Genomic DNA, 20,312 nt, shown 5'->3' on the forward strand with positions numbered 1-20,312 from the left:
AGACACAAGAGACTTCATACAGCTATTTCAAAAAACGTTGTCCAAGATCGCTTTGCCGCACGCGCCCATACCGCAAGGTAGTATGGGTAATATATGTTGTTTCAGACTATGTAATTCATCACTACCGGCGCAAACTCGTTAGGCGCTTTTAGAATAGCAGAACAACAGTCTATTTTATAAAATCCTTAAAATGAAATAAAAATTCTGAGCAACATACCCATACTAACTCACGGTATAGGCGCCTACGGTTGAGCGCTTTTGGACAGCGTTTTTTTTTTTGAAATAGCTGTATACAGCTTCTCCGTGACTGCTCTTACAAAGTCAGATATAGCATGAGATAGATAATTGTGCGATAGAAAATAGAGGGTTCAGGGTTAGGGTCAGGGTTTTAACTTTACAAGAATTACACGACACCTTCAAACGTTTACAATGCAACGCGCGCTACCGTGGCCACCTTGACAGTTTCGTGAAGCAAAAAAAAGTGCTATTTGACTGTCAATCAAAACTGTTTTTTGCATGCTAGTTAACCAGCTTTGTTTGTCCACATTGTGTATCTAGGCTTGATTCCTTTGTCCAAAACCTGATTATTTCCAGCTAGAATTTTTATGTTGTCGGACACATGCCTACAGTGCATCATGGGAGCGCAAAGGAATTGACTGGAAGGCGGGAAAAACTCATCTAATGTTATAGAAGTTTCAATGCATGTTATAGAAGTTTCAATGCATGTTATAGCAGTTTCAATGCATGTTATAGCAGTATCAATGCATGTTATAGCAGTTTTAATGCATGTTATAGCAGTTTTAATGCATGTTATAGCAGTTTCAATGCATGTTATAGCAGTTTCAATGCATGTTATAGCAGTATCAATGCATGTTATAGCAGTTTCAATGCATGTTATAGCAGTTTCAATGCATGTTATAGCAGTTTCAATGCATGTTATAGCAGTTTCAATGCATGTTATAGCAGTTTCAATGCATGTTATAGCAGTTTCATTGCATGTTATAGCAGTTTCAATGCATGTTATAGCAGTTTCATTGCATGTTATTGCAGTTTCAATGCATGTTATTGCAGTTTCAATGCATGTTATAGCAGTTTTAATGCATGTTATAGCAGTTTCAATGCATGTTATAGCAGTTTTAATGCATGTTATAGCAGTTTCAATGCATGTTATAGCAGTTTCATTGCATGTTATAGCAGTTTCAATGCATGTTATAGCAGTTTCAATGCATGTTATAGCAGTTTCAATGCATGTTATAGCAGTATCAATGCATGTTATAGAAGTATCAATGCATGTTATAGCAGTTTCAATGCATGTTATTGCAGTTTCAATGCATGTTATAGCAGTTTCAATGCATGTTATAGCAGTTTTAATGCATGTTATAGCAGTTTCATTGCATGTTATAGCAGTTTCAATGCATGTTATAGCAGTTTCAATGCATGTTATAGCAGTTTTAATTCATGTTATAGCAGTTTCATTGCATGTTATAGCAGTTTCAATGCATGTTATAGCAGTTTCAATGCATGTTATAGCAGTATCAATGCATGTTATAGAAGTATCAATGCATGTTATAGCAGTTTCAATGCATGTTATTGCAGTTTCAATGCATGTTATTGCAGCTTCAATGCATGTTATAGCAGTTTTAATGCATGTTATAGCAGTTTCAATGCATGTTATAGCAGTTTCAATGCATGTTATAGCAGTTTCAATGTATGTTATAGCAGTATCAATGCATGTTATAGCAGTATCAATGCATGTTATAGCAGTTTCAATGCATGTTATAGCAGTTTCAATGCATGTTATAGAAGTATCAATGCATGTTATAGCAGTTTCAATGCATGTTATAGCAGTTTCAATGCATGTTATAGCAGTTTCAATGCATGTTATAGCAGTTTCAATGCATGTTATAGCAGTATCAATGCATGTTATAGCAGTTTCAATGCATGTTATAGCAGTTTCAATGCATGTTATAGCAGTTTCAATGCATGTTATAGCAGTTTCAATGCATGTTATAGCAGTATCAATGCATGTTATAGCAGTTTCAATGTATGTTATAGCAGTTTCAATGCATGTTATAGCAGTATCAATGCATGTTATAGCAGTATCAATGCATGTTATAGCAGTTTCAATGCATGTTATAGCAGTTTCAATGCATGTTATAGCAGTTTCATTGCATGTTATAGCAGTTTCAATGCATGTTATAGCAGTTTCAATGCATGTTATAGCAGTTTTAATGCATGTTATAGCAGTTTCAATGCATGTTATAGAAGTATCAATGCATGTTATAGCAGTTTCAATGCATGTTATAGCAGTATCAATGCATGTTATAGCAGTTTCAATGCATGTTATAGAAGTATCAATGCATGTTATAGCAGTTTCAATGCATGTTATAGCAGTTTCAATGTATGTTATAGCAGTTTCAATGCATGTTATAGCAGTATCAATGCATGTTATAGCAGTATCAATGCATGTTATAGCAGTATCAATGCATGTTATAGCAGTTTTTTTTCTAGGCCGTACACATCTATTTCAGGTACACAGCTATTAAAGGTTGTCAGCGAAAACGGCGAATGGCAATTGCCAAATGGCAGTTCTACGCCTGAAACGTGTTTATGGGTAGCAATTATTTGTAAAAATGAAGGTGATAAATAAACTTAAGCGATATCAGAACCAAATATGAATTATATTAAATGGATAGCCGTATATTGTATTTATATTTTCAAGAATTTGGAGCAAATATTTTGGGATCCATGGGAACTTTCGTAGAACTGCCACATTTGCCGTTTGCACTGACGTTTTTTTTTAAATATGCGAATCAATGCGTCAAATAAAGGGACCCAATGACAGCCCCTCCCCCCGTGTGCCGTTATTATGAGCAGGTGACCATAGACGTCAGCTGCTATCTTGTCGCCATAGCAATATCGCTAATAAAAAAGCATCCATTTCCATCGGTTTATTTCGGAAAAATGCCGTGGATATTTCCGAATGAATTTGACGAATGATTTACAAAACTTTGATTTTTGACTGTCCATTTTAACACTTTATCTCGTAATTTGTTTAAAAAAAGTAACTTATGTGCGGTTGACATGTGCTTACAAAATCTGAACAAATTTTCAATATGCAGACACGTGACTCTCTTGATCGTTAATTGGCCACGCAACCATAACAAGACACGTGACTCTCTTTTGATTGTTGATTGCCACGCAACTATATATAGACTCGTGACCCACTTTTCATCACTGATTGGCCAGACAACTATATTTAAACACGACTCTCTAGACCGTTGATTGACCGCGCAACCATTTAAAGACACGAATTTCTTTCTTGATCGTTGATTGGCTAGAGCCACACAAGATGGGTCACGTGTTTTTGTTTCGTGATCTTCCATTTAAAATACTTTAGAACCTGTGTAAAAAAACAGACAGCAACTTGTTTAGGTTTTGGAAATCGTCGGTGAGTGTTCGTGGAATTTAGATATATAGACATAAAAACAGGAACACTTTTCAGGGATAAAAATCTCACCTAGATTAAGGATGGCAGTGTAACCATGTTATTTCTTGTTGGACTTAGTGATCTTGGATACGCTGTCGGAGTCTAGGAAGACGCTAGGTATACTTGGACCAAAGTACACCTTCGTGTTGGTCGCGATGGCTTTGTATTTTTCCAACTCCAGAAACTCTTTGCTTAGTTTGATCTAAAAGCAGAGTAAAATAACACATTTGTACCATCTCAAAAAACCGTATCAGTGCGAAGAGCAAATGGCAGTTCTACAACAGAAAGGTGCTGAGTCACTAGTGTTATTTAGCGGGACCAAACACTTTTTTCATACAAGGCTCGCACGCTTGGAACATTTTAGAAACTAATACATGCTTATAGAACATGCTAGAAATGGCTTTTTTTTTACTTAGGATCGTTGTCCTGTTTGCTACAAAGGAGGGGACGTTGGGGTTTAAGGTATTGCGGTATTGGCCTTTTTGTTTTGTACGATGCGGTAAAACAGCAAAAAAAAAATGCGGTGATGCAGTAATTCAAAACACTTCGAAATGCGAGATTTTGCTTGTTAAACTGCGGTATTGCGGTAAAAAAAAATAAAATGCTTGCGGTGTTGCGGTGTTAATTTGTCCTGCGGTGCGCGGGATTTGGCCGTGGTACGGGATGATCTAGCGGGAAACATGGGAAATGTCGGGGTGTCGCGCATGCTCTTCAAACCTCGTCCTTCTGTGCGGTATGCGAAATTTCCGATTTTTTCAGCGCTATTGCGGTATCCCACCCCCTCCTAGAAAATGTTAGAACTATCACTAAGCAATTTGAATGATGTAATGTTTCTATTAATAGTAGCAACACTATAAGGAGCTCGCTCGTGAATTAAATAGCTACGTGGGTGAGACAGCATGGCAACATCACGTGACCAGCTAGCCCAAGATCACGTGATCGGCAAGTCGCGTGTTGATTGGCTCACCTTGTTGGACTCAGCAGTCTTCTGGGCGATGTAAAAGTCAGCGTCTGCTCTTGCTTTCATTCGCGCGAGATGCGTCTCATCTACAAGCACATAAGTGTTTTTAAAATATCAATCAACCACCTCTTTGTTATTGCTTTTAACTGGAAATACAACGGTTTACTTGCAAGAAATCTTTAACACACTCGTTCACGATTGATATGTGATAAGTAATTAAACTTGATTAAAAGTATCTCTTTTCTTTGCTTGAATTAGCCGATGGAAATGGATTCTTTGAATGACTCGTCATTGAGCGGGGGCGTAAAATGGCGCCGTGATTGACCTTCTCTAAAGGGGCTCCCTCGATAGTTTTTTTTTTGTGGGCCACAGTTACTAAATAATCCGCCAATACAGAAGAGAACAAATATAGCCTGAAGAATCCAGGTTAGTAGGGAATGGATTATTAATAGCAACTCGCCACTCTTGTCGAATGAAAGCTTCTTGTTGAATGAATGAAGTCAAAACTCGTATTTTATTGTTCTGAAGAAGTTAAAAAGCGTGTTATTTTATTCATTATAGTATTAATTGGTTTTCTACCCAAATTACTTGTTGCATCATGTAAAGAGACATGCCAACTCGCCACCACTAATGGTTTGACCGGACACCTCAACACTCACCGTCGATGACGTCTTGGCTGTCTAGGAGCGAATAAATTAATAACACTCACCGTCGATGACTTCTGGGCTGTCTAGGAGCGAATGAATTAATAACACTCACCGTCGATGACTTCTGGGCTGTCTAGGAGCGAATGAATTAATAACACTCACCGTCGATGACTTCTCGGCTGTCTAGGAACGAATGAATTAATAACACTCACCGTCGATGACTTCTGGGCTGTCTAGGAGCGAATGGATTAATAACACTCACCATCGATGACTTCTGGGCTGTCTATGAGCGAATGAATTAATAACACTCACCGTCTATGACTTCTGGGCTGTCTAGGAGCGAATGAATTAATAACACTCACCGTCGATGACTTCTGGGCTGTCTAGGAGCGAATGAATTAATAACACTCACCGTCGATGACTTCTGGGCTGTCTAGGAGCGAATGAATTAATAACACTCACCGTCGATGACTTCTCGGCTGTCTAGGAACGAATGAATTAATAACACTCACCGTCGATGACTTCTGGGCTGTCTAGGAGCCAATAAATTAATAACACTCACCATCGATGACTTCTGGGCTGTCTATGAGCGAATGAATTAATAACACTCACCGTCGATGACTTCTGGGCTGTCTAGGAGCGAATGAATTAATAACACTCACCGTCGATGACTTCTGGGCTGTCTAGGAGCGAATGAATTAATAACACTCACCGTCGATGACTTCTGGGCTGTCTAGGAACGAATGAATTAATAACACTCACCGTCGATGACTTCTGGGCTGTCTAGGAGCCAATAAATTAATAACACTCACCATCGATGACTTCTGGGCTGTCTATGAGCGAATGAATTAATAACACTCACCATCGATGACTTCTGGGCTGTCTAGGAGCGAATGGATTAATAACACTCACCATCGATGACTTCTGGGCTGTCTATGAGCGAATGAATTAATAACACTCACCGTCGATGACTTCTGGGCTGTCTAGGAGCGAATGAATTAATAACACTCACCGTCGATGACTTCTGGGCTGTCTAGGAGCGAATGAATTAATAACACTCACCGTCGATGACTTCTGGGCTGTCTAGGAACGAATGAATTAATAACACTCACCGTCGATGACTTCTGGGCTGTCTAGGAGCCAATAAATTAATAACACTCACCATCGATGACTTCTGGGCTGTCTATGAGCGAATGAATTAATAACACTCACCGTCGATGACTTCTGGGCTGTCTAGGAGCGAATGAATTAATAACACTCACCGTCGATGACTTCTGGGCTGTCTAGGAGCGAATGAATTAATAACACCCACCGTCGATAACTTCTCGGCTGTCTAGGAGCGAATGAATTAATAACACTCACCGTCGATGACTTCTGGGCTGTCTAGGAGCGAATAAATTAATAACACTCACCATCGATGACTTCTGGGCTGTCTATGAGCGAATGAATTAATAACACTCACCGTCGATGACTTCTGGGCTGTCTAGGAGCGAATAAATTAACAACACTCACCGTCGGTGACTTCTGGGCTGTCTAGGAGCGAATAGATTAATATAATACTCACCGTCGGCGACTTCTGGGCTGTCTAGGAACGAAAGGAATAATATAATACTCACCGTTGGTGACTTCTGGACTGTCTAGGAGCGAATGAATTAATAACACTCACCGTATGTGACTTCTGGGCTGTCTATGAACGAGTGGATTATTATAACACTCACCGTCGATGACTGACATCTTCTTCATGCTTTCTTTTTCCATAATCTTCTGCTGGTATTGTATCTTGGATACCTGAGATTGTTTCTCGGCCTCTTTCAGGAGAAAATAAAGAAATATAATATAAGAGTATCGAATAAATGACACATTTAGTGCCGCTTTCAGTGGCAGATGCATGATAAGTAAGAGATTCAAGGCTGGTTAGACCAGATTGTAAAACCAATGCAAGGCACGCCTCGAAATACTTCGGCGAGTCCAAAAGCTATGAGAATCTATGGGAATTAATTGGTTTTGGTGGTATGATGACTATGCGCTATTCCTAAACGAGAAATGGATTTGAATTCTCCTCGGCGGTCAGTCATTGAAGGTCTAGCCGATAAGCAAGCAAATAGGGCGGTCATGCCTTAGATGTTAAGCCGATAAGCAAGCAAAGAGGGCCGAGCATGGTCGTTATATGGACGGTTATATGCAAATTAAAGATTTAAATGTTCAAAATGATAACAAAACAATGTGGCACAAGTGTCGAAAGAACCATCTAAAAACAAAGTTGTATACAATATTTTACCAATTGCAATCGAAAGCATTGCAATAGCTTTCCCAAATCAACAGATGAAAATGGATACAATACAATGCAATACAATGAGCTTTTTTTCACGAGGGTTGCATGCTTTCTCACACTTGGTATTCTGCTTGGATGACAATGTGGCGTCTGACAGACCCTTTTGGAGTAAGTACGCTGCTGCTTTGTCTCCTATTATCTTTGTTCTACAAAGGTTCTTCTCGTTCTTTGTGTCGAGGTGCGGATATTGTTCATTTGCCCAATCAAATTGCAGCTTGTAAGAGCTGCGTACTGACCCCTCTTTTGAGGAGTGTTAATGTTTATCAACCCACCAATAATAGCCTTTTTACGCTCCGTCTCTGCCTCTTTCTCTATCACCCTTTGCTTCTGATTCGCGATCAACAGTTTGGTTTTCTCTCCTTCCCTGGAACAGAGGGTATTCATGTTAGAGTCAATCAGTATAGAATGCCGTTTATTGTTATTGTTCACATGCAAAATGCAATGGTTCATTAGGTTTCAGAAAAACGTCCACGATTAAATAAAAGCATCTCAGTAGTCCAGTCAGCCTGTGGTTTTAGGTGGAAATAATTGCAATAGAATTTTTCTCAGCGGATTTTGAACAAGTGATACAACCTAGTTAACATAAGAAAAAGTCCCCAAAAATCCCTTTGGTGGGACGTCCTGAAATATGTGATTTGTCCATTTTGGAGCAGAACCACAGGGTACCCGCGTTGCTAAAACGGAAAATAATTTAAAATTCACGTCTTTATCAGTTCCATTTAAGCGCTATTGATCAAAGTTGAACAAAGACACATTTTGGAGATGGAAAAAAAATTGCCCCTGTTTTATATCATTTTAAAAATATTCCAAAAACCATAGGGAACCCGCGTCGAAAACATACAAAAAATTTAAATTTAGAAATAAATGCGATGCAAATGCAAATCGAATTGCAGCACCAGAAGATGAACCAAGAAGAAGATCAAAAAGAATAGTCTAGAATGTAGTGCGGCGTGTGGAGAGTGTTCAGACTCGTCACAAATGGGGACTTGCGCTAAGAGATCAAGAGACCTCTCTGGGTGGCAAATGAAAAAAAAAAAAAATCAGAAATGACTGTGCCCGTCACACCAGAGAACGACGAAACAATAAAATCTTTATAAGAACTAAACCCTTTATAATAAAAAAATATGTATTTTTTCGTGAGTGCTGAATAAGTGGCTTTTTGCAGTTAGTTGTCCGCTTAATGCCTGGGCTTGCGCTAGTTTGCCACCCAAACAGTATTTTCGCGAATTTGCCGATGGAAATAGATTGTATGAGTGACTGCGTAATGTAAATGAGCAGCTGACATAACTTACATTATCTCATAGTTTCGCCGTATGGTCTCTGGAATCTTGGGCTTTGTTACACGGACAGCCTATAAAATGTAACATAGTGTTATAAAATGTATTACCATGTAATATGATGCAATACAATTATTCGCTGAATTTCGGCACAAAATTGTCAACACACCAAGAGTTTGAAGCCGATTTTACATTAAGGACAATAAATCTAAATAAATTTTAACAAAGATGCCGTTTTAGTGTAAAGCTCAATAATTTCAGGTGCAAAAACCCAAGATTTTATAGTAATTTCACAAATATACTTATTATTCCAAGTTTTAGCGGTGAATACTAGAGATAGCGAACCAATCAGAGTACACGTTCTTATGAAGTTCTCGCAAAGTATATACGAAAATGTAGTACAACATTATAACAGTATAATGTTAAAAAAAGAGCATTCATTTTTAAATTACAGTACTTAGTCGCTACTAGTACATTCCCCACCAAATACTAAACATAGAACAACCCTACTGCATAATTAAACATTATTGGACGAGATTTTAGTGATATGGAATGATCAATGTTGAGACAAGCGGACTCAGGCAAAGCCAGAGGCCGAGACTGATTTGATTTGGCAAGACATTGTTTATTTCAGAAAAATTGCGATAGCTATTCCCGATTTGCACAAAGGCTGCATCTTTTCACAATCGAATCTTCTTCAAAGATGCATTGCGCATGAGGAATCACTTATCTGCCAGCTGATAATTCACTTGAACCCTCATATTGCATTATTCTCAAAATAAAGTGCTCTCAGCCAATCAGGATCAACATTACTTACATGAACGGTAAGTCCTGGAGCCATCTTCACCAGATCACTTTGAAGTGCTGTCTTAAGATTTTCATCAATTTGATCTATGAAAATAAATAAAAAATATATAAACGTTTATGATTGTCCACCAAAAACTGGTACTTAACTCAGACTTCTTCAGGGTAGACTAAAAAAACTATTTAAAAATGGTACTAAACTCATTAATAAGACTTCTTCAGGGTAGACTAAAAAAAACTATGTGAAATGATAGTATTGCTAATCGATGAAATGTTTTTAAGCAAAAAGCCCAAATTGCATATGAAACAGAAATAACAGGGAAACTACATGCAATGGCTATAGCAATGAACCAAAACACGCAAACAAACATCGCATATGTTATTCCATGCTCACAATATTTTCTTCCCTGCATTTCAACACAGTTTGTTTTATCATAGCACATCAAACACGGGCACAGTTAGAAGAAGGTAAAAGAAAATATGAAAACATGAAGTATTGGTAAAACAGTTGAGGAATGTTTTGGGATGCTTAAGGAGTCCACGAATATGTCAAATGTTAATTGCTTAAAAAAAGTTGTAGGGTCTTTTTTGTACACTGACCTTTTGGGGATTAGGAATTCGTTTTAGTATTAATTAGTGACCTTAGTCCTGCTGTCAACATATTAGTTTTTAAATATGTAAAGTTTATATTTCAGCACATTTGCTTATCGTCACATGGTGTCAGGTCCAATTCTTGTATAATTTAAGGGGTTTCCTGTGGTACTATTCGTTGAAGATAGAGGTGGGGGGTCCTCCCTTCCTCTCTCCCAGGCCCCGGCTCCTTCTTGATCACGCCACAGGAGTCTGATAGCGATAAAAGCCCCCTTTCCCAAAACACTTGTGACGCCTGTGGGGGAGGCGACCTGTGTGCTATAATCCTGTCTTCTGACAGGAGATAAAATATATATTAACAGTTAGCTTACCAAACAAATCGATGTATACCTCTTGTAGAGTATGTACACTGCAAAACTGGAGAAAATGAGAGTGATTAGTAAAAAGCAAATGACCGAGCAATTAAGAGCCCCAATATAATGACCACTAAGGCACAAATACTGTGGTGTACAGCCTTAAATTTGCTTAGTGGGACCTTGATAATTAGGGCAATCTCTTCACCTAAAAATACTGTTCTTATTAACAGTTGTCCTTCAACCATTGAACTTTTGAGGGTTGAGTGGTGTAATGTATGTTACTATCACCAATGTGTCGCAATGCATTTTGGGAATAAAGTAAATTCCAATATGGCGACTCATACACAACATCACAAGTGGGGGGGGGGGGGGGGCTTTTTTTGGGAGGGAAATGTGTGTCCTACAGGTCTAAAAAAATTGCCTGCATCGTTTGGTCCAATGAAAAACTTGCAACTGCATAAAAAATATCCTGTGTGCCAGCAGCAGCTAATCCAAAAAAAAACACAACAAAAAAATCCTCCCTCAATAGTTAGATGGTCTACCCCTTTCTGTCTTCGGGACTTTAACATGTGCTCTATATTTACACAGTTTAAGCTTAACTTATATTGGTCAAACACTTAGAAAAAATTGATTTTAAGAGTTGAGAGAACACCACACCCCAACTCTGGCCCTGGGGGCTTTAGGGACTTATAACGCAAATGTGTGTGGCAATTATTGGATTTTAGTTGCAAACCTCATATTCCAGTCCACAGGGTGGTATCTAGGTCAGAAGTGCACACTTGCATGGACCCCTTAAATAACTTTGTGTCAGAAATTACCTAGAATTTACCACATGCTGGCACATGTTCTACACTCATCTTTTTTAAATATCATACTTTTCTCAAGTATGTGCTAGAATAAACAATAATTATTTTCAGATACTCTAATCCAGTCAAATACTTGAAACAAATTAAACTTTACAGTTGCATTTAAACAAATATTTAGGTACATGCCTAGGTTCCAATGCATATAAGATATTATCTGGTTAAACTCACGGTTCTCATGGTGTCCACCCTTCTTCTGTAGGTACACGCCTAGGTTCAGTGTATATAAGATATTACCTGGTTAAACTAATGGTGTCTACCCTTCTTCTGTAGGTACACGCCTAGGTTCAGTGTATATAAGATATTACCTGGTTAAACTCATGGTGTCCACCCTTCTTCTGTAGGTACACGCCTAGGTTCAGTGTATATAAGATATTACCTGGTTAAACTCATGGTGTCCACCCTTCTTCTGTAGGTACACGCCTAGGTTCAGTGTATATAAGATATTATCTGGTTAAACTCATGGTGTCCACTCTTCTTCTGTAGGTACACGCCTAGGTTCAGTGTATATAAGATATTACCTGGTTAAACTAATGGTGTCTACCCTTCTTCTGTAGGTACACGCCTAGGTTCAGTGTATATAAGATATTACCTGGTTAAACTCATGGTGTCCACCCTTCTTCTGTAGGTACACTCCTAGGTTCAGTGTATAATAAGATATTACGTGGTTAAACTCATGGTGTCCACCCTTCTTCTGTAGGTACACGCCTAGGTTCAGTGTATATAAGATATTACCTGGTTAAACTCATGGTGTCCACCCTTCTTCTGTAGGTACATGCCTAGGTTCAGTGTATATAAGACATTACCTGGTTAAACTCATGGTGTCCACCCTTCTTCTGTAGGTACACGCCTAGGTTCAGTGTATATAAGATATTACCTGGTTAAACTCATGGTGTCCACCCTTCTTCTGTAGGTACACGCCTAGGTTCAGTGTATATAAGATATTACCTGGTTAAACTCATGGTGTCCACCCTTCTTCTGTAGGTACACGCCTAGGTTCAGTGTATATAAGATATTACCTGGTTAAACTCATGGTGTCCACCCTTCTTCTGTAGGAACACGCCTAGGTTCAGTGTATATAAGATATTACCTGGTTAAACTCATGGTGTCCACCCTTCTTCTATAGGTACACGCCTAGGTTCAGTGTATAATAAGATATTACCTGGTTAAACTAATGGTGTCCACCCTTCTTCTGTAGGTACACGCCTAGGTTCAGTGTATAATAAGATATTACCTGGTTAAACTCATGGTGTCCACCCTTCTTCTGTAGGTACACGCCTAGGTTCAGTGTATATAAGATATTACCTGGTTAAACTCATGGTGTCCACCCTTCTTCTGTAGGTACACGCCTAGGTTCAGTGTATATAAGATATTACCTGGTTAAACTCATGGTGTCCACCCTTCTTCTATAGGTACACGCCTAGGTTCAGCGTATATAAGATATTACCTGGTTAAACTCATGGTGTCCACCCTTCTTCTGTAGGTACACGCCTAGGTTCAGTGTATATAAGATATTACCTGGTTAAACTCATGGTGTCCACCCTTCTTCTATAGGTACACGCCTAGGTTCAGCGTATATAAGATATTACCTGGTTAAACTCATGGTGTCCACCCTTCTTCTGTAGGTACACGCCTAGGTTCAGTGTATATAAGACATTACCTGGTTAAACTCATGGTGTCCACCCTTCTTCTGTAGGTACACGCCTAGGTTCAGTGTATATAAGATATTACCTGGTTAAACTCATGGTGTCCACCCTTCTTCTGTAGGTACACGCCTAGGTTCAGTGTATATAAGATATTACCTGGTTAAACTCATGGTGTCCACCCTTCTTCTGTAGGTACACGCCTAGGTTCAGTGTATATAAGATATTATCTGGTTAAACTCATGGTGTCCACCCTTCTTCTGTAGGTACATGCCTAGGTTCAGTGTATAATAAGATATTACCTGGTTAAACTCATGGTGTCCACCCTTCTTCTGTAGGTACATGCCTAGGTTCAGTGTATATAAGATATTACCTGGTTAAACTCATGGTGTCCACCCTTCTTCTGTAGGTACACGCCTAGGTTCAGTGTATATAAGATATTACCTGGTTAAACTCATGGTGTCCACCCTTCTTCTGTAGGTACACGCCTAGGTTCAGTGTATAATAAGATATTACCTGGTTAAACTCATGGTGTCCACCCTTCTTCTGTAGGTACACACCTAGGTTCAGTGCATATAAGATATTACCTGGTTAAACTCATGGTGTCCACCCTTCTTCTGTAGGTACACACCTAGGTTCAGTGTATATAAGATATTACCTGGTTAAACTCATGGTGTCCACCCTTCTTCTGTAGGTACACGCCTAGGTTCAGTGTATAATAAGATATTACCTGGTTAAACTCATGGTGTCCACCCTTCTTCTGTAGGTACATGCCTAGGTTCAGTGTATATAAGATATTACCTGGTTAAACTCATAATAATAATAATAATAATAATGCTCGTTTATTTCAACCGTTTGCAGTTCTTTTACAACTGAATTACCGGTAGGGTCAGCTAACTACAAAATACATTACACCATACATAATTCATAATAACATTAAATCCCCAGCATATTGCGCTGAGACGAATTTGGAAAAACGGTCCGTGCGACCCGGAACCACACTATGTGAGCGCTTAGCTCTTAGGGAGTATGGCGAGTTGGAGAATATAAGTCTGCTTGACACTAGGGGGTATAAGACGCTCCCCTGTTTGATATTGCTTATGAATTTTCTGCACACATTGTGACGCCGCGCCTCTAAAGAAGACAAGCATGCGCGTTCGAGGGCGTCCTCGTAGCTAAGGCCACTACCGAAAATTATTCCTAGAGATCTTTTTTGAATTCTTTCTAAGGCAGCACATAGGTATTGCGGAAGGTTGGAAAAGACAACGCAGGCATACTCTAAGATGGACCTTATAAGAGAACAGTACACAGACACTAAATCCCTTTCTGAGACACCACATGATTTTAGTTTTCTGAGTGCATAGAGACGACGGTTTGACTTTTTGATCACATAGTCACAGTGCGATGACCAACTAAGGTCCGAAGAGATATACACACCGAGAAGCTTGAAACTGGTGACTGACTCAATAACGGAACCGCCGATAAGACATCATGGTGTCCACCCTTCTTCTGTAGGTACACGCCTAGGTTCAGTGTATATAAGATATTACCTTGTTAAACTCATGGTGTCCACCCTTCTTCTGTAGGTACACGCCTAGGTTCAGTGTATAATAAGATATTACCTGGTTAAACTCATGGTGTCCACCCTTCTTCTGTAGGTACACACCTAGGTTCAGTGCATATAAGATATTACCTGGTTAAACTCATGGTGTCCACCCTTCTTCTGTAGGTACACACCTAGGTTCAGTGTATATAAGATATTACCTGGTTAAACTCATGGTGTCCACCCTTCTTCTGTAGGTACACGCCTAGGTTCAGTGTATATAAGATATTATCTGGTTAAACTCATGGTGTCCACCCTTCTTCTGTAGGTACACGCCTAGGTTCAGTGTATAATAAGATATTACGTGGTTAAACTCATGGTGTCCACCCTTCTTCTGTAGGTACACGCCTAGGTTCAGCGTATATAAGATATTACCTTGTTAAACTCATGGTGTCCACCCTTCTTCTGTAGGTACACTCCTAGGTTCAGTGTATAATAAGATATTACGTGGTTAAACTCATGGTATCCACCCTTCTTCTGTAGGTACACGCCTAGGTTCAGTGTATATAAGATATTACCTGGTTAAACTCATGGTGTCCACCCTTCTTCTGTAGGTACATGCCTAGGTTCAGTGTATATAAGACATTACCTGGTTAAGTTCATGGTGAACTTTGTTAAAGATAAGTGCCTTGTCGTAATCCGCAGTATAGTTCTTTACTATCTCATATACTACAAAATAAAAGACAGCAATTCAAATCACTTTCACAGCATGAGCACTGGGATCCAATAACTCTGATATAAACAGAACTTGTTACAACGTTTTTGCAAGAAATATGGTATGGTAACATAATATGATGGAAATGGATTCTTTATAGGCCTTTATATTATACTAGGATAATAAATGGGGACAAGCACAGACCTTTTAAATACCCCCTAGATAAACCATGTTAACATCTAAGACCCAAGAAACACTGTATCAGATATCTTTGGCAGGAATGTCTGGAGTTGTTAAGAATCAGTCTTACCATGGTCTCGGTTCAAAATATTGACAACTTCTATCCTGTCAAAATATATCATGACCCCACCACTGGAAAGCAAAGAAAAAATGTAAATAATCTATAATCATTGATATCCAGCTACCGTATAAAGCATGCTAATTTTTGGGGATGAGGGGCGGGGATAGAGATATTTTTCAATGAATCTTACCTGGTCCCACATGGTACATTTTTTACTTCATCGGTTTGTAGTGTTGACTGGACAGAACGGAAGGAAGTGATGAATGGAATCATGATATGATAGCCAGGGCCGTTAGTGCTGGCCAGAAGAGCGCCACCCTACAACAAAGGGATGAATGGAATCATGATATGATAGCCAGGGCCGTTAGTGCTGGCCAGAAGAGCACCACCCTACAACAAAGTGATGAATGGAATCATGATATGATAGCTAGGGCCGTTAGTGCTGGCCAGAAGAGCGCCACCCTACAACAAAGCGATGAATGGAATCATGATATGATAGCCAGGGCCGTTAGTGCCGGCCAGAAGAGTGCCACCCTACAACAAAGTGATGAATGGAATCATGATATGATAGCCAGGGCCGTTAGTGCTGGACAGAAGAGCGCCACCCTACAACAAAGTGAGGTATAGAATCATGTTTATTTGCAAGAAAACTGGAAAATAACCACCCATGATTGAAGTCTATATTAAGGATATTTGATTGAAAGTATCTACATATTTCTGTTACTTGCTTGAATTAGTTGATGTTAATGGTTCTATGAGTGATTTAGTGTTGTGAAAGAGCTTAAAATTGTGGTGAATGGGCCTTCATCAGGTTACAGAGTTCCACTGCATTGATAACAATGGAGGTAGGTGGTGTATATCAGCAGGTAGTGTTCTTGAAGATTAGATAGATTGTAAAAATCATTGATGGCAAAAATACTTCATTATGCAGCAAAGAATGCAGCTAAAGACAAATTTAGTAAAAGTGAAAAACAAGATGGAAAATATGAAACTTCAGAATGAGATTGTAAAATAGAGATTAAAAGTGAGATTGTAATACAGAGATTATTGTAAAAGAAAAAGCTGAGCAGGAATGGCATTAACTTACCCTATAATATACCGCAATATGACCTAAAGAAAAAACAATGATATGCATTAAAATCCTTCCGACAATTATACATCAAGTATAACAAAATGAACAGTTTTCAAATCCTTTTGATAATTATACATCACATATGACAAAACATCAAATATGACAAAATGAACAGTTTTTAAATACTTTTGATGTCATCAAATATGACAAAATGAACAGTTTTCAAATACTTTTGACAATTATACATTGATAAATGGACTTAATCTTAAATTCCAAGCTTTGCGCAAACAGAAACTGTAGCCCTTCAAACATGAGCAGAATATCTACTAGAAAACTGCAGGGAGCTTCCTTAAGCGCTTGTGACGAAGCGAGTAATTTGGCTTTTTCCACATAATCCGCGTAATCCACACATTTCTGCGTAATCCCGTGTAATTTGGCTAAATTCACTGTTCACAACCTACAGGAGATCTCTCAACTTTTTACCTTTATCAAAAAGTGCTGTGGGGCTTAAGTGATTGTTACTAAGTTTGTCTTGATTTTGGCTGACATTGGCGATTGGTTCCAAATGAAATTTTGACAAATTGTAAGGAAGATGTAATGATCATATTACATTTAAAGATTGTTAACGAGTTTTCATGTTTTGGCCTGATGCCCGTATACATTTAGGTTCTTTAACAGCCACATGAAATAATTTTTAAGCATGATGGTTAATACCTACAATGTAATAAATGATATTTTATGGTCACTTTAAAGCCATTCTAATATGAAGATTGTCAGTGCTCATGGGAAGATTCCTGTTCAGTTGGTTTTAAAGAAAACAAAACTGTGTTTTTACTTTTTTTGATGTAACATCCGTAACGAAAAAAGAAAATATATATATATATATATCTTGGTTTGTAGGAAAAAAACACACGCGAACTACCGTTTCATCTCTACAAGCCTGTTTCGTGGTTGCCCACTCATCAGGAGATTTATTAAGAATGAGATTAAGATTCTTCTGATGAGTGGGCAACCACGAAACAGGCCTGCAGAATATATATATATATATATATATATATATATATATATATATAGTAGTGTGAAGAAAGATGCTACGATTCCCAACTTTTAGACATTATTAAAAATTTATGAGGCAGAGATTACATCTTTTGCTAGAGCTGTTGTAGGCGGAGTGAGATGACATGATTTTCCATGAAATAAAGTGTTCTATGTCGTTGGCTCCATATGTACTTGCTTAGTTCCGTCGAATTGAATTCGTTCTCGGTTAGTCCTACGTAGGTTTCGGAGGTGTTGTTGTCCTTTCTTGTTACAGTAGCTTGGTAGATAACAGATGATTGGAGGCAGTTTCCGTCAAGGGGGCACGCGTTCTTTTGTCTGCAGTTGCATGTTTTGTTATTGGCGGTGGCAAGGGAGGTAGGGGCGTCTTCGGTTGTTATTGATGAGGCGATTATGCGTTTGTTGTGGCTGTCAATTATCTGCTTGGTGTTGCTCATGCAGCTATAACTGATTTTGATTGTGTTCTGGTTGAAGATTTTTCTGAGTTTGTGGTCTTTAGGGAAGTGCTGGTCTATGAGTGAGAAGAATCTGTGGCCGATGTTGGTGCTTGTGTTCTTGCTAAACGGGGGGTTGTACCAGATGATGTTGTTGCGCTGGCGGTTCTTGCGTTTGTTTGTGGTGTTTGGTTCGTAGTGCAGCGTGTAGTTATATCCAGTTTCGTCGAGTGCTTTCTGGTATGGCGAGGCGGCTTGGTCGAAAGTTTCTTTGTCTGATGATAGTGTAGATAAGCGTTTGTTGATACTGGCAGGGATATTCTTTGTGATGGTAGGTGGGTGGTTGCTCTCGCGGTGGATGTACATATATATGTATATGTATATGTATATATATATATACATTATCACACCCCCACACATTATCGCACCCCCACACCTTGACAAAGACTGCTTATCATGAAACAACTCCATATTAATAAAAAGTATTTACATATATCACCATAAAAAAACATGTTGTACTCATAGTGCCAATTTGAGCTACAAAAAAGTCTTGAACATTTTGACCTAAGGGTACTCCCCTGGGTAATCATCTGGCCCAAATTCTTTGTTTTTTGACAAATTCAAGTATTTTAGGCATGATTTATTGAAATTGTTTTCAAGCTAAGCTGCTTTTCAAAAAAAGCATTTTTATACTTCTCGCCCAAATATGAAAAAAAAAAGAGATTTGTTCTGCCATTTCTAATCTTTCTTCCAAAAAGGCTAAACAATTTCAGGGAACATGTAAAAATTATTAAATTATTAAAAATTATACTTTGACACTACATTCTTTTTATTAACTAGAACTAGTAAAACATAGTTTTCTTGGAAATATTTTAATGACACTGGTCTAAAAAAACAGGTACAATATTGCACAGAGGATATGTTCGAATGCTTGTGACAATATTGCATACTTTAAGGTATACGTTCTTTTTTTTTATAAGAACCTTTTTATAAAAACGTGAAGCCTGAGATTTCACCAAATTCTAAGAACATGTCCAAGCTGAGATAGCAGCAAAATCTTTGTGTGATGTGTTCTAAAATGCAGTTAAATATTATTGCTATTGATCATTTGTGTAATTCTCAACCTATTAATTCATTGGGTATTGTATTCTCATATAAATCATATAAAACATCGTTAAAAACATTATCATTCTTGATTTTTTAGCCTTAACTAAAAATTAGATGTTCTTATAAAAAAGAGTGCGTGCTAAAATACTAGAACCGTAAAAATGCACAAATTTCGTATGATTTTTATTGTAATTATATATTTCGTATAATTCTTTTATGCGGAATATGGGTTTACATATCAATATTATGTAGCTTAACATTATGCATAGCTAAAAATTTAAACGTTTTAAAAACAACATAAAAAAAGAGTTGGTTTGTGTTGTCCGAATCCGAACCATAAAACTTCATAAACCCGTAATTATATGTCATAAAGTGTTATCAGCTGTTTCACAACAACAGATATAACTGTCCAAAATGATTGATATCTGGAGGACCGTGTGAAGTGCAGTTTCTTTATTCCAATAACATAGCGACTTAATGGATGAAATTCAATTAATTCCCATCCTAAAACCGAGAGAAAAAAACGAGAAAAAAAAGCGAAAGCTGTAGAAATAAACGCCTAGCTTGGTAAACATTTCACGGATTTCCTTAAATTTGTAAACTTTGGTAGCGAATCGAGTGAGATTTCCATTGAACGTACCTTCTTCGACTTTGTGAACCGAAAAGTTAAAGAGGACAGCTGTGAGAGCGATAAAGATCCCTACACCTACTGCAGCCGCCATCTTGGAAAGGAACTGGTCCCGGCATGCCTTGCGCTGATAGTAAGTAGTACCCAGTCATACCTCGCGCCGTTTGAGCCAAAGGCAGCCCACACTCTATACCGATTTTTCGAAATAAGAAATGATAAAGATATTTACAGGGTGGGGAGGAGGGGGGGGGGGAGGGGGGTTTCAAAACTTTTTACAGTCCACAAGAAAATGCTCCTTAATTTTGAAAAGGATCCTTCTATTCATTATTATTTTTTTTTGCTCGCGGTCGCTTTGGCAAAGACGGCTAAAGAAAAGAATGGAGAGTCCAAAAACGTAGGGGGAAACCACCGGACAGCCTCTATCTGCTGGTGTGCGTCGGACCTCCTGAAGAAGGCAGGTATTGGCCCGCCAATACGTAGAGTTTTTTTTTT

At 38.4% G+C, this 20,312-nt stretch overlaps 1 protein-coding gene and 1 long non-coding RNA gene across 2 annotated transcripts; both read right to left on the reverse strand.

The window, feature by feature from the left end:
• Positions 1-2,936: 2,936 nt before the first annotated feature.
• Positions 2,937-19,944, reverse strand: LOC5501334 (erlin-2-B). The gene is made up of 13 exons (XM_048722514.1): positions 19,833-19,944; positions 16,611-16,633; positions 15,714-15,841; positions 15,533-15,594; positions 15,157-15,236; positions 10,474-10,519; positions 9,525-9,598; positions 8,723-8,781; positions 7,703-7,794; positions 6,817-6,906; positions 4,458-4,537; positions 3,521-3,692; positions 2,937-3,403 (listed from the first exon to the last, which is right to left on the reverse strand). The coding sequence occupies exons 1-12, from the start codon at positions 19,912-19,914 to the stop codon at positions 3,549-3,551; spliced, it is 960 nt and encodes a 319-aa protein (XP_048578471.1). The 5' UTR covers positions 19,915-19,944; the 3' UTR covers positions 2,937-3,403; positions 3,521-3,548.
• Positions 11,523-14,581, reverse strand: LOC125560633. The gene is made up of 2 exons (XR_007306704.1): positions 14,453-14,581; positions 11,523-13,774 (listed from the first exon to the last, which is right to left on the reverse strand). It is a non-coding gene; the product is annotated as an uncharacterized LOC125560633 (long non-coding RNA).
• Positions 19,945-20,312: the final 368 nt, after the last annotated feature.

This window comes from Nematostella vectensis, chromosome 15, assembly GCF_932526225.1.
Source record: "Nematostella vectensis chromosome 15, jaNemVect1.1, whole genome shotgun sequence".
Taxonomy (NCBI): domain Eukaryota; kingdom Metazoa; phylum Cnidaria; class Anthozoa; order Actiniaria; family Edwardsiidae; genus Nematostella; species Nematostella vectensis.